Raw genomic sequence first — 19,306 nt, forward strand, 5'->3', positions numbered from 1 at the left:
CTATGAGGAAAATCACTGACTAAGAGAGCAAAGAAAGAGACACAGCAAGAAGTAACACGTATGCAGAGAAAAAATAAGTTCATCAAGCCCTTAGGTAAGGGATGTGGAAAGTTCATAACCTATTTGAAGGGGTACTTTCACCAATCTTTAGGGATGAAAGTCCCATTACGACGAGGAGAAATTGTGCTAGTGAACCCGAGGACTTATAGAAGATTATTAGGAAAACCTCCTGAAGACATATAAGAGCCCTGCAGTAGTTTGCTCGCATATACGCAGTTATTTTAAGGGAAGACGGGAGGGAATGCATCAAACCAATAATCAAGAAGGCGTCATTGGATTCAGAGATTATTCACTTGTGTTGAAGAAGCTCTAAAGTATTACGTCCTTAGATGTGATTTCAAAGACGAAGTAAGTAACTACAGATCGGCCAGTCTAACTTCGGTGGTAGGGAAAAACCATGCGGCGATGATTAAAGATGAAATAGAGGGTCATCTACTTAAGGACGGTTTTCTCTAGTGTTTTTAGAGATATTTTGAGTCACTCATCAGTTGGATGCCAGAAGTAACTGACATTTATTTAGATTTTAGCGTAACATTTGACTCAGTCACTAATGAGAGGTTGTTGCATAAGCTGGAACGCTTTTGGATCACTGGTAAGAGCCTTAGATCAATAGTGGGATGGCTGCAGAAAACGATTGTAATAAATGCTTACTCTTAAGAGGAAATTAGAATCGGGACCAGGACCATTCATTAAAAGCGGTTAACTGCACGGGTAGTTGAGATTCAAAAGAAGAAATTCAAAGGTCAGGTGGATCAGTTCCTACAGGCAAAGGGGATTAGGAAGAGGGAATTAAGCTGCTCTATTTTAAAATAACTACTAATTAAAAAGAAGAAACTAGCCACATAATGGAAGAGACAATTCTATCATAAACAGAACAGACATAAACAGAGTGATATACGTAAGTTAGAAGGAAGTAGCTCATATTTAAAACAAAATATTGATTACCTACTTTTTGACATAAATAAACAACAATTCTGCACTTGTTTACGTGCAGTAATTGGCTCCTTTTGGACCGCGCAACATATGTCTTTTAAAGCTTCTTACGTAAGTTATGTCTTGTTCCACGAATCACGCGCAGTGTGGTAAATTTGGGTGTTTATCTCTTGGCCATAGTGAGCAGTGGAATTGGACTTTCAAAACAAAATGCTTTGTTTTGTAAGCTGATTACTTCTATCAACTTCCAGTTACGTAACTTATTCTTTTCACCAAATTTTAAAAATTCCACACGTTTTCATGCCAGTTTAACAAACGTTAAAGATTAATTCTGAACGTAGAGCAAAGCTAATGTCCTCATGGGTAGCCGTCCTCCCTCCACTGGGTGGAAGAGATTGAGTTTAGTCTCGTCGATAACGGGAGGAATTTTGATGGGTCTTTGTCACAACGTGGCCGAGTTAGTTGGTCTCGGGCGAAGGTACCATGAATTTTTCATCCAGCAAACAAAATCGACCTCAGAACACGCGCAATTTATAGACAACATACACAGAGCCAGTATGGCCTTAGAAGAATTATAATTTTTTTAAGTAAAAAGACGGATTGGAGTTCATTTTAAACCAAATCCTATCTTATATAAAAATTATATTGAATTTAGCCTGTTTCTTTTAAACCAGAACCGCATCGTATAATCGAAATCCTCAGAATAATTTGCTCGAAAATATATTTTCATGCAAGCTGCATAATCTCACCAGAATCTTTTCAATAACTTTATATTGGTTTTCACAAACACCATACATGAACAATATAGGCTTTATTCTCCAACTTAAGATTACTGTATTTTACTACTATTGGGTGTCTATAAACCAGTATTCTGGAGTGAATTTTGTATTACCCTTGACACAATAAATTATCTACGTCATAGGAACATAAATATTGAATGTGGTAATAAAGAACTCAATTTAATGGGACACTTGGCGAGTTTTATGAAATGTGCTTTGTTCAGAAAGTTAAATTAAGTCTTAGAGTGCGAAATAGGTTTTTACATTTCTCCAAAGCTTGCTTTCTATTGAAGTCTAGTCTTTTTAACAAATATTTTGGAAAAAGGCAATTAATATTCTTGGATATCTTTGGCAACCACCAAATGATGGATTGTTTTGCAAATAGGTACATTGGGAATTAATATTTAGGCAAAGCAAAACTAGGCTCGATGCTAGTATTTCATTATTCGTTTGAGATTCAGTCACGTACTTTTTCTGAAAAGATAATCCTTTTATTGTTAATTTAAGGGAATCTTAGGGCGACTTTTTTTGTTCTACCGAAAGCCAGAAAAATTGATTTCCAGAGCTCGTCACGTTTTAATGTTAAGTCCCTAACTGATTTCACCAGAAGAAAAAGTCACTCGGCTTATCGATTCTTTTTTTCTGTACTAGAAATAAAATAAAGATGGACACTTTAACTTTAATCAAAGGATGGAACCTCCACTTAGCATCAAGTTCCATCTCTTTTTATTCTCCACAACTCTCGATTGTGTTGGAAGAAAGAAGATCTCTTGCTTTCTTTCTAGGTGAAAATCGTTTGAGTTTAGTGAGACAAAGGAAGGTCTAAGCTAAGCAAATTTATTCATAATTCGTGTCCCTGCTTTCACCACATTACTTGAGGCATGTTTGTATAATTTGCCCATCAATTTTGGTCAGACTTAATGGTGGACTGAATAGACCAGGAAAGTTAGGTACAAATGAAAGTGGAACCAAGACGAATAGCAGAGAAAGTATTACGTTTATTTTAAACTACCACAACATGCATCTCGCTGTGTACTATTTATGCTGTTTTTCTAGAAGATTTCTGGGAGTTCCAATATACTGTTCACCACTCGTGTGATTAAAGGTGTACCCCCCTAAGCTTTCGTGTAGGTTCTCCAAAAACTTGAAGGAACAGACCTGACTTAGTGTGTGATTAAAATTTTCTTGAATTAATTATTTATTAAAATAACTAAAATCATATTTCAATTTACAATTGAATTCGTAATTAAATCCAAATGAATCTTTAGATTTAATTACCTCAATGATGCAGAAAAATTATCCAGCATCCAGTAATAAGCGAAAAATCGCAGACTCTTTTATTAGTTTGCACTAATAACAAAGGAGATTATTTGAATGTAGGAGGATGCTAATTATAACACAACCAACTACAATCCTGAGAATGGGTGTAGCTAAATTGCATTGTAAGTAACAGCCTCTATCGTTGAGAAAATGGCCAGCAATGAACGCCGACAACTCTCTTGACTTCCTGAAGTGATGAGCAATCAGACTCCGCGAAATAACATTAACTGGGAAGATACAGATGAACGAGAGAACGTAGAAAAGGGAAAATGCAATCACAAGAGGCTAACGGGAACTGAAATTGCCTTGACGGAGGAAGAATGCCTTAAATTATTTATGATTCGACCAAGAAACCCAATTGTTGGTAACTGAGTTCCAGAGACTTAACTATTTTAAAAAGGGAGTTTATCTTAATAAACAACGCGATTTATTTACATCTATCGTCAAGAATGGTTAAATTTTAACTCGCGAGAGTATAATTGTTTATTTTCCTCTAACTTTCCACCATGTTTTCCATCGTTTAAATTGGTCATTGGAACAAACTGCTCTCACAATCGTGTTCTACACGAGCTTTCGAAATAATTCACGAAGTCATAACCCTCCAGCCTCCCACCTTAGTTTGTACAACGTGATATTACTGAAAGTAGTCGCTATCAAATATGGTTTCCCAAGGCATTTGATAAATTGTGAACAAATGGTTTATCATAAAAACTGTACACAGACTTCGATGGATGTTGGATTCCCTGTATTACTCCAATGTCTTCCACGAAAGTGGCAACTACAGGGTGATGCATATGACTGCGCAAACATTGGAATTCGATATCTCTTTGTGGAAATATTCCCTACAAATGTGCCGCACGTCGGATGCATGTTATAAAGCTTATGTCGATACATCCGTTTGCTCGTGCGTTTGTCACAAAGGAGAAAGAAGGAAAACATTTATGCTCCTTGAAGTTTCTTTTTGTATTTAGTGTGTTTTGTCAACGAGCGAAACTTGTGTTGGGAAGATTTATCTGCGGATTTTAATTAAATAGGAAATGGAAGAATCTGCAACGACTGGGACTGCAGGAAGCTTTGAAAATTTTAAATCATAAGTAATTATTAAACGCACAGATAAATAAGTGATCAGACAATCTGATTGATGAACGATTTATCCTCTCCGAAAAGTGACCCAAGTAGCGTGATGTCATCAGGAAACTGAATTAGATTCCCAGAGCCTAAACCAGTAGAAGATAAACTTGGCCATCTTCTAATCTGACCAATACAGTGACACCTGTTAAGTGCTTCTCAATGTTGATAGCTGAATTTTGCACATCTGCAAGAGAAGATGCACATAACTTAAGACCAGATGAAGTATTCTTCTACACAGAAGTTCATGCAATGACCAGTCCTAAGAATGATCGCGAAAGAGAAGCCACCTTCTCTTTATAAATGAGTCCAGGAATTGGACTACTACTTAGGAATTGGAGAAAAATAATGGCTGATAATGTCCTACCTTGTAAGAAATTAAAATATTGACAAAATGCTGAATGTCTTGCTCTCTTGATCTTAACCTGAGCATGCGTGGAACACGCCAGGAAGCAGAAGAAGAAGTTAGAATGGCATTACCGATTGAGCTGAAGAACGGCCAATTACTGATGAGGTTGAGGAGTTGAAAACTTCTCTATAGTTCGTATTTTTCTCACTTTCACTCAATTATGATTAAAGTCCTTTAGTTTTTCATCCCGGCTAATACTTCGGCGCAGCTATGTCCTCGTGCCCTTATCTTAGAGAAAATTTGAAACATCCAGCATACACTCTTCAAATAAGATGGCCACCATAAAGTTAAGGTTTCGATTCTCCTCTTCTTAAAAATTAAAATAAGAAAAAAAGATGAAAGTAATCTTCATTAGTCCTCCCTACCTCGAACTTGTTTAATTCTGCGACCAAATAGAAACATAATTCCTAATTAGGGAATTTTGTTAAACATCTCTCCCTAATTAGGGATAGATATAATTAATGTGAATTAGAGATAGATAAAACTGAGAGAGACGTTTGATATAGATAGATATAATTTGACATAGGATTAAGAGAGATTAGAACTAATTGAGATTATAATTAAGGATAGAATTAAAAGGGATTAGAACTGGTAGAGATTATTATTAGGAATGGTAATTAGGAATAAGAGGGATTAGAATTGATATAACTAATATACTATAAGTACTGCAATTCAAGTCGACTTCGAGTATGTCTGCCCCTAGTTTTTGGGCCCTGGGTATTCAGAAAATGTATAAATTGATGTTAGAGAATGTGCTTTGAGGGCATAGCCGATACTCCCCGATTTTGTTTATCTCGGGATGATGAAGTGGGTCGAGTGTGTAAAACTGTTTTCAAATTAAAGCCGGCTTCATGTGACACTCTTTGATTTATTTCAGCCATTTTTTTCACTTTTTGGGAAAGAATTAATAAAACTATCTTAAAACTAATATTAATAAGGATTAAATTAAGGATAGATATATAAGATTAAGGGGGATCAACGAAGAAGGATTAACGGGATTAGGAATGGGTGGTTAGGATTAACTGGATTAGAATTAGGAATGGATTGTTGGGATTAACTGGATTAGGATTAAAGGAATTAGGAATTCTAATTGGTTAGGATTAAATATTACAATTAGGAATAGATACAATGGATTATAATTATGGATAGTTAGTATTAAGAAGGATTAGAAGTAAGGATAGATATTTAAAATTGAGGGATCAACAGAGAAGGGTTAATGGGATTACAATTAGGAATAGATATAATAGATTAGAAATGGATAGTTAGTATTATGAAGGATTAGAATTAAGAATATATATTTAAGATTGAGGGATCAATGAAGAAGGATTACCGGGATTACAATTAGGAATGGATTGTTATGATTAGCAGAATTACAATTAGGGATGGATTATTAGGGTTAGGAGGACCTAGGAATAGATGGTTAGGATTAATAGCGATTAGAACCAAAAGAAAAATTTGGTGGTAAGTTGGGATATTTCTGAGGTACACCACTTGGTACTTCTATCCTACAATGGACCAGTTTCTGGATGGGGTAGTGCGTCCATGAGCCTGTCCAAAGGCTTTACTATGATTTTTGATTTTCCCTGGTTTTGCTATGATTTAACTTTCGTTCAGAGGACTGCGGATAACTCCTGATTACAAGCTGGATAGAGACTAGAATTGAGAATAGACGGTCAAGATTAAGAGGAATTAGAACTGATGGATTATAATTAGGGATGATAGTTAGGATTAAGAGAGATTAAAACAGATTACATTTAAGGATAAATAGTTAATTAGGGATAGCCAATTATGAAGGTGAGAATTGGGGTTTCCTCTAAATATAAGATGGTCGCATCTTCTTATTTCTGTGTTTCCAAACACCAACCTGCTTATATACACCATATAAGGTACTTGGAGATCTTTTAAGTGTCGTGTGTGATACTTAAGATGCATTTCATCTCAAGATAAATCAAATAATAAAAAGACCCACCCGAAAGCAGCCTTTGTGTGGAAAAAGGGAAACTTCTTTTGATCTTCTCTCTATCCGTGTCAAACGTTTCGGAAGAAAAGTTGTTTTTTTAGTGGTGGGGTGCTGCAACAATGTTATTCCATTGGCTTACTTTTAGCGGGGCGATGCTATTTATTGTTGCGCTAATAAGCGCGGCATCTGCGAGTGAGCGAACACGGGTTCTGTTTCTTGTTTGTGGACAGCAGCCCCCCGAGGAGTTTAAACGATGAAAGATTAAGTTTTCAAAAACCAAGTTTACAAGTCTGAAAATTTCATTAAAACATTCGGAGCAAAAGACGGAGAGGGTTGTGCGGAGGCGCGGGCGGAAGGCACGGAGCGTGCATTAGGGAAATGAGCGAGGGAATCAACGTGTCCCTAAAGTACTCAGCCATCTGTGGGTAGAAGCGCGTTCTCAAAGCAATGGAGCGTGTAACATAATTCAAACCATTTCGGCGTGGCTGCAAAAGTGAGGGTGATGAATTTCGCTAGCAGAATCGGAACCTTCATCGCCGCTGCCCGTCGTAGCTCGTATGCCAAGAAACAACCCGTAAGGAAATATTGCCCGCAGAAGTCAGGTGGATGCTCATCTAGCTGACGAGAGCCGCTATAAATTGGCCCCTTTAAAATGACTACTTTTCCCACATTAAAGATGGCTACCGGCTGGAAATTGGCATCCCTCTTCCGATGGGAGCACTTAATTTGAAGAGTGTTGTTGCGGATGCGAACAACAGGGACTGCGCATTCTGCTACCAACCAGGGAGTCATTCATCAAAATCTCTTGACTCTCTTTACAAGGCAATTCCGATTAACTTTTGAATATTTTCAAATTACAATTCACTCTGAATAATGCCTCTCTCGGACCTTTGCAAATTATACACACATTCTCTCTCTTCTTCTCTGTCTTTCTCTCTTCTCCTCTGTCTTTGTATTTCTGTCTTCTCTTATGTCTTTCTCTTCTCTTCTCTCTATTTCTGTTTTCTCTTCTCTCTGTATTTCTATCTTCTCTTCTTTCTTCTCTGTCTTTTTCTCCTCTCCTCTCCTCTCTGTGTATTTCTCTCTTCTTTATCTCTCTTATCTCCTCTTTGTATTTTTCTCTTCTCTATCTGTATTTCTCTCTTCTGTTCTCTCTGCCTTTCTCGCTTCTCTTTTTGCTGTGTCTTTCTCGCTCTTCTCTGTTCTCTTATCTTCTCTCTTCTCTTTTTGCTGTGTCTTTCTCGCTCTTCTCTGTTCTCTTATCTTCTCTGTTCTCTTATCTTCTCTCTTCTCTTCTGCTGTCTTTCTCGCTCTTCTCTGTTCTCTTATCTACTCTCTGTATTTCTCTCTTATCTTATCTTCTCTCTGTATTTCTCTCTTATCTTCTCCTCTCTCTGTATTTCTTTGTTCTCTTATCTTCTCCTCTCTCTGTATTTCTTTGTTCTCTTATCTTCTCTCTGTATTTCTTTGTTCTCTTATCTTCTCTCTGTATTTTTCTTCTTTCTATATTTCTGTCTGTCTCCTTTTCTTTCTCTTCTCTCTGTACTTTTGTCTTTTCTTCTTTTCTTTGTCTCTCTTCTCTTCTCTCTGTACTTCTGTTTTCTTTCTGCTCTCTGTACTTCTGTCTTCTCCTCTCTTTTCTTCTCTCTTCTTCTGCTCTCTCTCTCTTTCTTCTGTTCTCTTTTCATTTCTTTCTGTCTTTCTCCTCTCTCTTTTCTATTTTCTCTCCGTCTTACTCTCTTCTCTCACTCATTTGCGTCATCATCTAACCACAAACAGTGATTCTAATGATAATAAGTTCCATAGATCGTTTTAATATAAATAGACCGAGTATTATTGAAGATGTCTTTTCTTTCTGTATTCTTTTCTACCAAGTGCATCTTTGAAGAGGACAACTTTGCCACAACGTGTTCGACACAACACGGGAATTATTTCAGGAAACAAAATCACCCCAAGTTATTTTCTTACACAAATACGTTTCTTTTCTTGACATAGCGCGCGCTCTGATAACTGAACGTAAGAAAAAGTTAATGAACAAGTCAGCTTCGTACCCCTTTCATACAAAAACAAACACGAGTTCCGAATCTCGTTCATAATTTCAAAGCGTACGATTTATCTTAATCCCCCTCTTAGACTTCGTACTCTGACTACTTGCGGTTCCTTCCAACTCTCTATTTTTGTCTTTTTTAGCTTTCCGTTGGAATCACCTGAATTTGGCGAATGGCACTCACTTCAAACACTCTGTCCATCTCTCTCTCTCTCTCTTTTTTCTTTGCTTCGAGGATGCAATTTATCTTCATTGCAAACGTCAGCCTACATTTCCTTTCGCTCTTAAGTCGAATTCTGGAGCAACGGAGAGTAATTAATTGATGAAGGCGCCGCAGGTGTGTCGTAGGTTGACAGAGAATTCCGAGAGAGAGATTCGCAGCGAAGAAAAGCGAATGCCCATTCCCTCCATCCCGTTTCTTCGTACGCATTAATCACGAGAGAGAGATGGGAGATAGAAGCTTTACGGTATATGCACGTGCCGAACAAATACGGGATTTTGTTCGCGAATATTTCCTTCTGATTCATCATAAATGAGAAGAAACAGGCCAAGACATCTCCATAGTTGTATAAAAAGCTGGACTTCTTTTTGTGTGGTTTTAGTTTACATCTATTGGCAATGGGATCATTATCCCGCTTCCAGCATAATAAAATCCCACGAAACATTTTGAATATTAATCGGTGGATTTGTTTTTAAAACCCACATCAAAGGACAATTTTTTAAGGAATTGCATTTCAAGAAGAGTTCGTGAAGATTCATATAAATAAAATCCAAATTAGGCAGTAACTCCTGAAAATATCCAACAACGAAAATCTAAACTCCAATCACGTGAGAGTAGCTCCTGAAAATATCCAACAATAAAAAAATCTAAACTCTAACAATAAATCACGTGATAGTAGTTCCTGAAAATATCCAACAATGAAAATCTAAACAACAGCAGTAACTCCTGAAAATATCCAACAATAAAAATCTAAATAACAGTAACTCCCGAAGAGATTCAACAATAAAAATCTAAAGTCCAACAATAAATCTAAAATCAAATCAATTGATAGTAACTCCTGAAAATATCCAACAATAAATCTAAACTCCAACAATAAATCACGTGATAGCAGCTCCTGAAAATATCCAACAATAAATCTAAACTCCAACAGTAAATCACGTGATAGCAGCTCCTGAAAATATCCAACAATGAAAATCTAAACAACAGTAACTCCTGAAAATATCCAACAATGAAAATCTAAACAACAGTAACTCCTGAAAATATCTAACAATGAAAATCTAAACAACAGTAACTCCTGAAAATATCTAACAATGAAAATCTAAACAACAGTAACTCCTGAAGATATCCAACAATAAATCTAAAATCAAATCATATGATAGTAGCTCCTGAAAATATCCAACGATTAAAATCTTAAGCTCGTGAAAAATGTACCATGTGCCAAAAAAATAAATAATAAATAAATAACGAAAATCCGAAATCACGTGAGAAAGAGCTCTCTGTGCATCAGTTGCATCCATAAGTACAAACAATGTAAAAGTAAATCTAGTGAGACAGCACATTTTTATGTTAAGCAAAGATGGTTTTTTTTTCCAAAAAACTTTCAAATTATTCAACCGTCTTTTTTGGTTGATTTAAGCTGACGTTGTCTAAATATGGCGAAATGTAGTTCAACTGTTTTTGTTAAATGTTTTATTTTAGAAAATACCTCTGGAATGAACATCGTTCAGTCCTTGTGTTCCTACAAAGCGAGCGAACACGAGCCGTCTCCTGTGGTTTGTTTATTCGTTCATTACAATGTTCTGAGCTTCTCTCTCTCTCTCGAGAATCGAAGGATTGGCCACCTGGAAAAGTGCCAGTGAAGGAAGCGAAAGAATTCCAGGAGATAAGTTTGATAGTCAGTAAAAATGATGGCAATTTTGTTGCTCTGGACTTTTTGAATAATTCGGTTGAAAGAGAAAATCTTAGTCTCAGACCTTGTCCGGTTACTTAAAGAATACATGGATTCTTCCTGAGAACTCTGGTTTGATGTTTCAGTTAACAACTATGACGTATCACGCAAATGTACTCTTAGTACCAAAAGTTTTGGCAGCACGTTTGAATTTTGATGGTAAAAATTTTAAAATTAGTATTTTAAGAATATAAGGATATTTTTTAGTTTCTTCTAAGCATTTCTGCAGGTTTTGGTTTCTCAAATAATTTTTATTTAAGAAACGAAAAAAAAGTGAGTCTTTGATTTTTTAAAGAATATCTTTAAAGATTGTTTAAAAAAATTCAACATAGATGTTCCTTAATTTTCTATAAGATTTGATCTCCTTTTAAAGAATTTCTATAAGATGACATCTTATAGAAATTCTTAAGACAAAATGACATTTTGTCTTAATTTCTGTAAGATTTTCTTTCTAAAAGAATATATGATGATGTCTTCGAAGGGCTACAAGCATTATCTTTTAACGCTTTCTCTAAGGTCGGATTTTTCTTGTGTGTTTCTGTAGCTGGTTGTTCTTTCGCTGTTGAGCCAATCACGATAGATTCATGACGCCACAGGATGGAACACTTAAGTTGGCTGTTGTCGAGATACTGGCGCGTATACGTCTCTTCCCCACTATCATTCCACGTTCCAAGTCAAAGATCTCAAGATACTTCAAACACTGATCGCCACATGTGTGAACTACAATCTTATATTAGCCGTTTCCGACTTTGAGCCTTCACCAACATCACAGATCAGTCCATTCCTACAAAAGGGGGTGTTGCTAATGCAAAGCCAACTCATGCGTGGACATTTTGCGTATACTAATTAATGCTATATTTAAATGCGCTTACATTTAGGATAATGAGACTTTTTTTCTTCTTATTTTCTAAAATAAAATTTCGGTTACATCAGCGCACACTTTAACGAATTAAGGACATTAAAACAAACATCAACAAGATAGATAATTACTCAGAAATACAGAACTTATTTCGAAGAAATCCCAATTAAATTATTTAACTAGATTTATTTTCTAGTTGCTCACCTTTTCCTGAACTCTACAGGTCCGATTTAACCCCATTAGGAGATCTCAGCGCGAGCGAGCGATCATCCATCTTCCCAAGTTTAAAAAGATCATTTTCAAAGAGACTCAAAAAAAAACTTAATTTTTTTTTCTTTCACCATCTTAAATTTTGTTGGATATTCTTCCGAAGGACATTAATCATTTTAAATTGTACACCATGAATCAGAAAATTTAAATTCGCAAGACAATTAGCAGTATTAAAATTTGCCATCTTAAGATCTCCGATAATCTTTAAAATCCACACTTTAAAATTTCTTAAACTTCCTATAGGTAATCGTCTTAAACTGCCAGCCTTTCTCTTCAGCAACAAATGTTTAACACATCTTAAAGTTATCGGGAATTTCGTATTAACAGTAAACTCGTGTACTTAGAATTCGGGCAACTTTTGCTAATCACCAAAGAGGGCTTAAACGAAAAGCTCATTTATCTTTTAAGTTTTCTTAAGCATCACAACCTATTATTAATGGGATAATAAGCATCTCTTGTATCCTTAGTGATACTTCATGTTTCAACTAACGCAGCTCTGAAGACCGATACATCTGGGATAAAGACGATGTAATTCCACCTGAGGGCTGATTGAAAAGATGATATGCCGAACGTATGGATGCTGTAGGCCAATCTATGACATTCTAAATTAAATTTATTATAGAACCCACAAGATAAGCAAAGTTGAAGCTCCATCGGTTGCTATGAAAACACGAATTGGATATTGAAATCCTAAGACAATATAGGAAAAAAGTAAGGCGCATGTAAAGTTATAAAAGGAATGGAAATAATCGAAAATTGTTTTCTGTAATTGGATTCGTTTCACCCAGATACAAAGTCGTTCAATGTGACAATTCTCCCCTCTCCTAGCTCTTAACTGGGTTAGTATTTATCTTCCCAGACTAGAGAGTAATTTCAAGAGATTCGAAAAGTTATTGGACACTCGCTGTCCAGAAAATTAAACCTTTCTGAAGTATCCATTTGGGCCACCTTTTGTCAGAATTACAGCGCGGACTCGTCATCTTAGCATTGGTTCCACTAGGTCTCCGAGGGAATCCATCTCCGGATTTGACCATTCTTCCATCAGAATGGACAAATCCTGTTAAATGCATCTTCAATTTCATTTAGATCTGGAGAATTACGGCCATAGTAGATGAAGGAAATCTTGCGAATGTTCCTCAAACCATTTAGATATAATTCCTCTCGGTGGACAGTTGCGTGGTCATTTTAAAAGACTCCATCGCAATCTTTTAAGATGCGATGGATTCTTTGCGAGAAGCACAGATATATGAAGTCGCAAGGTTTTGATGCCAAGAAAGAAGGAATAACACAGATGGCATCAAAGTACGAGGTATCTCCAGATAGAACAGAAAATTATACTGAATATTTTTGAAATCAGTTAATAGATAAATGGATGAGAAAGATGGTCCCATCTTGGATGAGAGAAAAAGGAATTGATAGAAGCTCTCAGCATCTTTAGCAACTAAACTACAGTTTTAAATAGCGTCTATTTAGCAAATATGAATAGAACGAAAGAAGAATTATAAGGTGTGTAAACTTGAAAGGTAATAATACAGCCAGGAGAGAATTTATGCTGCAACTTAAAAATCGATTTCGTGCTTTGTAACTTAGAGAAACGAAGTTCGCTCTAAAATAGAAGATAAATGGAATGTAATAAACAGTGAAATAGTAGTGGACTATAAACAAAGACAAAGGAAAAATTTGTTGACAGAAAAACGGTGGAAGTTAATTAGTAAGAGATGGGAAAAGGCAAAAGTGAATTTATATGGAAAATCAAGAAGAAAAAGTGAGATTGCGCAGACAATGTGGAACATTAATTAAAGTATGAAGAAAGGAAGGAGACACAAAAGAGAGATTAAAAAAAATGATTAACGAATTAGAAGATCAGACCCAATGAGCAATAAATAAAGATTATAAAAATAAGTGATACCAAATAGCCAATTAGAATTTTTCTCAAATGAAACAGCGAAAGATAAGTGGGGGAAATATTGGAGGATGGAGATGAACGGATAAAAAAGAGAGAACATCTTAGTGTGTTACTGAATAGATGAAAAAAAATTGGTGTATTCTATAGACGTTTGTGGGATGAAAGGTCTGAATTTCCGGGATGGAAAACCAGGAAATGCTCCCCCGATTCACTCAATCGCGATTTAAGAAAAATTCTTCACGTACTCCTTCATCTCCTCGTGGAAAATGATGCCAGTCACGAGAGCTACTACAAAACAAAACCGAATCTCGACATTTATATATTCTTCTATAGGATTCTTCTTCAAAATAAGAGTGGTAATTTATTTCAAAATTTATTAAAAACTAATTAATTCAAATAAAGTTTAATCATGTGAGCCTTCGTTTAAATATAATCAAAAAAGAGTTAATCATCCGAAGATATTTTCTTGATGTGTTTATATTCACCAGAAGGTTCATTATCTTAAGACGTTTAATAATCTTAAATCCATTAATCTCTTGAAACGGCTAACTTCATGCTTACTAATCAATTTAAAGTCTAAATCCGCTTAATCATTACCACCCTGCTAATCTTCTGACAGCTCAATTTTACTAAGTAGTACAGCTTAGATGATTTTAATTATCTCATTTCTTGGAGCACAATATTCTTCAGGAAGAGTCCGACATTATTAACTCTCGCTAACCTCACGAGTCTTACCAGGAAAAGTGAGTTTTGTTAGATTGTCTTTAAACCATCACATCCATGTCTGTTGTCCACCAATTATATAAATCCAACCGTGAATTACTCCAGAGTATTGCCCTTTTAAGTCTAAGAAAGTATTCTGTATTTTAGAGGTACACTCGGGTATCTCTTCACGCTCTCTCTCAACTGGGTCACCTTGGAAACACTATGACGTCATATCATCTCTCTTATAATAACAGAACCCATCTTTCGAATGTGGTCCTCTACAGTGAAAAAAAGTTGAGCATTTCAGCAGATTCTTCATAATCAGTGAGTGGTTCTAATTATGAAAATTACTTAATTATCGTAAGGGAAATTTTGTTTTTTTTGAGAAAAGCACTTAATCCAAATTAGATATAATTAGTATATCAATTTAATATTATTAAAAGATTACTTAATATAATTATTTATTACTTATAAATATTAAGGGATTTTTTAATTTTAAAATATAAAAGTTTCCCTCGAATTCATGTATTTGTCGAAATGGGCAATTATTCTAAATAATAAATTATTTTTTTTCAATTTTGGATAAATTCTAACATTAAGCGCAGGAATTTTTTTTGATAGATTCTAACATTAAATATAAAATTAATTTTTTTGATAGATTCTAACATTAAATTAAAAAATGAGTTTTTTTGATAGATTTTAACATTAAATAAAAAATGATTTTTTGATAGATTTTAACATTAAACATAAAATGTTTTTTTGATAGATTTTTAACATTAAATATAAAATGATTTTTTGATAGATTTTAACATTAAACATAAAATGTTTTTTTGATAGATTTTTAACATTAAATATAAAATGATTTTTTGATAGATTTAACATTAAATATAAAATGTTTTTTTTGATAGATTTTAACATTAAATAAAAAATGACATTTTTGATAGATTCTAATATGAAATTAAAAAATGAGTTTTTTTGATAGACTTTAAATATAAAAGGAGCTTTTTTCATAGATTCTAACATTAAATATAAAAGGAGTTCTTTTGAAAGATTCTAACATTAAATATAAAAGGAGCTTTTTTGAGATTCTAACATTAAATATAAAAGGAGTTTTTTTGATAGATTCTAACATTAAATATAAAAACTTTTTTGATAGATTATAATATTGAATATAAAAGGAGCTTTTTTGATAGCTTCTAAAGGAGCTTTTTTGATAGATTCTAAAGGAGCTCTTTTGATAGATTCTAACATTAAATATAAAAAGGTTTTTGATAGATTCTAACATTAAATATAAAAGGAGTTTTTTTGATAGATTCTAACATTAAATATAAAAACTTTTTTGATAGATTATAATATTGAATATAAAAGGAGCTTTTTTGATAGATTCTAAAGGAGCTCTTTTGATAGATTCTAATATTAAATATAAAAACTTTTTTGATAGATTCTAACATTAAATATAAAAGGAGTTTTTTTTCATAGATTCTAACATTAAATATAAAAACTTTTTTGATAGATTATAATATTAAATATAAAAGGAGCTTTTTTGATAGATTCTAAAGGAGCTCTTTTGATAGATTCTAATATTAAATATAAAAGGAGTTTTTTTGATAGATTCTAACATTAAATATAAAAACTTTTTTGATAGATTCTAACATTTAAATATAAAATACATTTTTTTTGATAGATTCCAATATTAAGTATAGAATCATTTTCCCCCTTTGGATAGATTCTAAGGTTAAGTATACAATTTTTTTTTTTTTTCCATTTGAATAGATCCTAACATTAAATATACAATCATTTTTCCTTTGGATAGATTCTGACATTAAACATGAAATTTATTTTTTTGGGGGGATAAATTCGAACTCGAAACGTACCAACTGTGACTCGCATCTGTCTAATGTGAGCAAAACACTCTCGGTATTAAACAGGTTTAAAGTATCGTTTACTTACTGCGCTCTCAGACCACATGACAAAGCCATGACCAACAACATCCACAGCATCTGTTGCACGAGATTTCTCGTAGACATACTTCGATCTTCCTGTTTGCTCCAGACTGTCGGTGTGGGGGGTGCGCGTGTGTGTACGAGAGGTACGTACGATCACACGTGAGGAAAGCGTCCATCCGCGGCAGCAGCCGTTTACAGGGACATATGCCTTGCGCGTGCCCTTACACTATGCTCCGAGATTGCGTGGAATTAAGAGAGCAAGTTTTGGCCACCAGGCAATGCAACAGCATCCACCGAGCATGCGCACTTGTTCGTGGTGAATCCAACACGTGCAGGCAGGCAGGCAGGCATCGGGAAAAATTTCTCTATCCCTCTCTCCTATCTGTGTGTGTGTCTCTCTCTCTCTCTCTGTGCTTGCGTTTAGGATTAATCAAATTATACAATTGTCAACGGTTATTATGCGTTGTGAATGTAGTTAACTGCCACGGTGTTGCAATATACAATTATATAATTTAATTTGACTTCAAAGCTATCAGCAATGTTTTTTTTACTTAATTTTTGACTTTAGTGCGCGTGCTTTTGATTTGTTCAGATGGTATTTAAGATATTGGATTGCGTTTTTCTCTCTTCCATAACGAAACACAAACAGAAAGCGGTGCCTTTTCAACTGATACAAGTTTCAGTTGAAAGCACACTTCCAATTTTTAAAACAGTAATTTTATTTGTTTAATTTATAAATACTGTAATAAAAATTACATTATTTTGAACCATTTAACTCTGAAATTACACTATCATTTGTTACCTTTCAGAGTTGCTAAGATCAAAGGGTCATAATACCCACAATTTTACTGGTCAGTTATAACAAATCGATGGAGTATCTTAAAACACCTAAATACAAGTGCAGATTGACTTTCTCCTTACCATATTATGCGCGTAGTCCCCAGGAGGGGCTATACGCTGAAATAATATTTTCTATATGCCTAAATGGGTCGGGCAAGAAAATTTGATTAGGGTTGAAAACGCTGTGAAAGTCAACAGTAACGGGGATGGGAAGAAAAGGAAGTAAGGGGCCGATAGAGAGAATGGCCCCGCGATTGCAGTGGAGCAGGTCCGTGCCCCACAAGAGGGAAGAGATTTGGGAAAGGGAGGAGTGGGGCAAAGCCCCCGCTCCCCACGGGAGGAGAAAGAAAGCACCGTTCAAGAGAGAAACAGTATGTTGAGTCATGTGATCACCTTGGATGTCCTTTAGTCCAGGTGCCCAACAAGGCAAGATGAGGTTCTTCTGTGGTGTCTCTGACCGAGTTGAGTCACAGTCTTAGTTGTGTTTCCATTACTGTGAGCCATTGAGGGATGGCTGTTGTCTCGTGATTGATATTGTCCTATTCGTGGATTTGTGAACTTTTGAGATACCTCCACTCAAGGGGAGGGGAGGGTCCGTTGTCTTGTGAACAGATTTTGCGCAAAAAGTGTGAAGGCTTTGTAAGTCTCTTCCTCTTGCAGAACGATGTCCTCCTGGTTTCGAAGAAGCGAGTGAATCTTGGTTTATAGTTGACATCTGAGGTCATCTTAGTGGTCACACTCGTAGACCAGGTGCTCCCAGGACTCCTCCTGTCCACAGGAGCACCGCGGAATAGCTGAGATTCCAAAGTCATATAGCCTCTTTCTAAATTAGCCATGTCCGGTAAATAAGTAGGTGGTTTGGAGTCGGGGCGAAAACCAGGCTGGGGAGAGTGGATGAACTTGTCCGACATCCGGTATAAACTTCTTAGTAATGGAACCTTTGTTAGTGAGGTTCCAGCGATTTTTTCATAGTGATTTCATGTGTTGTAAAATCTGTCTGTTCTCCACGGTTTTGGAGTTTGCTGGGTCTGTGGTGAATCCTATATGGAGACTATTTTTCCTTTGGAATGTTGGTACAGCAACCCCCAGCACGCAATCTCCAAGGCCAGGGGAAGGCATCCCGCCAGGACCTGGAGCGTGTGGGTGCTCACAGTGGAGTAAGCTCTTGTCGTTATGAGTAATATCGGTCGGTGTGTCATCTCCAGTTTTTTTTTTGTTGACAGCTGTGCTAGTCTTTGTGTACCAGGCCACAGCTGCATAGACTAGTGCTGGAATAAAGAATACCTTATAGAGGACGCCAAGGGCTCTCTTCTTCAGGCCCCAGTCTTTCCTTGTGACTCTGGCCAGTAGGCTCGCATATCTTCTTATTTTTGTTCTCAGGTAGCAGCGATGTGGCGTGAAGCTAAGGTTTCTGTCAAGTATCACTCCGAGGTATTTTATTTCTGTTAACAACTTTATGGTTTTCTCGTTTATCTTAATCTGCGGAGGTCTTCTGGGGTCAAGGAATCCTTTGAGAAGTATTGAACTTGTTTTATATGGGGAGATAATAAGGAGATTTGCGCTAGCCCAATTTTGCAAGTCGCTAGTGGCCCGGTTTGCTATGGTCTCCAGTCGTGCTCGGCTGTCAGCCTGCAGCATCAAAACCAGGTCATCCGCATATGCCTGGGTTTGGACATTTGGAATATCCAAATTAATGAACTCTTCAAGGGCCAGGCTCCACAAGAGCGGCTCCAGGACAGAACCCTGAAGGCAGCCCCTGTGGACCGGCCTAGAAACAGAGGCGAATGGAGTGGTAACAGTGATTCGCCTGTTTTCAAAACAGGATTTGAGGCATCGATATAAGTCTCCTGTGATATGAGCCTTCCGGAGCCTGGCCAGAACAGCAGGCCACCAGAGAAAATCAAAGGCTCCTGCGAAGTCATTCGATATTAGGAGGAAGTACTTTGTGTTGCAGTTTTTAGCTGTTTCAATAATATTTTCCAGAGCCTCTACAGCCGAGCGCCCCTTCCTAAAGCCATATTGATTAGGCGACATGAGGTTTGATTCTTGGAAGTGGTTCTCGATTGTCTGGTAGAGAAGGTGCTCGAAGAGCTTGCTGAAAATTGACAGCAAGGCGATTGGCCTATACGACCCCGGCATTCCTTGTGGTTTCGTCGAATTTTTTAAGATGAGTTTTATTCGTGCCGTTTTCCACG

General features: G+C 36.0%; 1 protein-coding gene across 1 annotated transcript in view; it reads right to left on the reverse strand.

The window, feature by feature from the left end:
• Positions 1-16,498, reverse strand: part of LOC150075212 (glycine receptor subunit alpha-2-like) — a 59,062-nt gene extending 42,564 nt beyond the window's left edge. The window contains exon 1 of the mRNA XM_090389098.1: positions 16,276-16,498. Coding sequence (XP_090245224.1) covers positions 16,276-16,352 — 77 coding nt within the window. The 5' untranslated portion in view covers positions 16,353-16,498. The remainder of the gene's footprint in view (positions 1-16,275) is intronic.
• Between the last annotated feature and the right edge of the window lie 2,808 nt (positions 16,499-19,306).

Source organism: Mastigoproctus giganteus, chromosome 14 (assembly GCF_048544385.1).
Source record: "Mastigoproctus giganteus isolate SK-2022 chromosome 14, ASM4854438v1, whole genome shotgun sequence".
NCBI lineage: Eukaryota > Metazoa > Arthropoda > Arachnida > Uropygi > Thelyphonidae > Mastigoproctus > Mastigoproctus giganteus.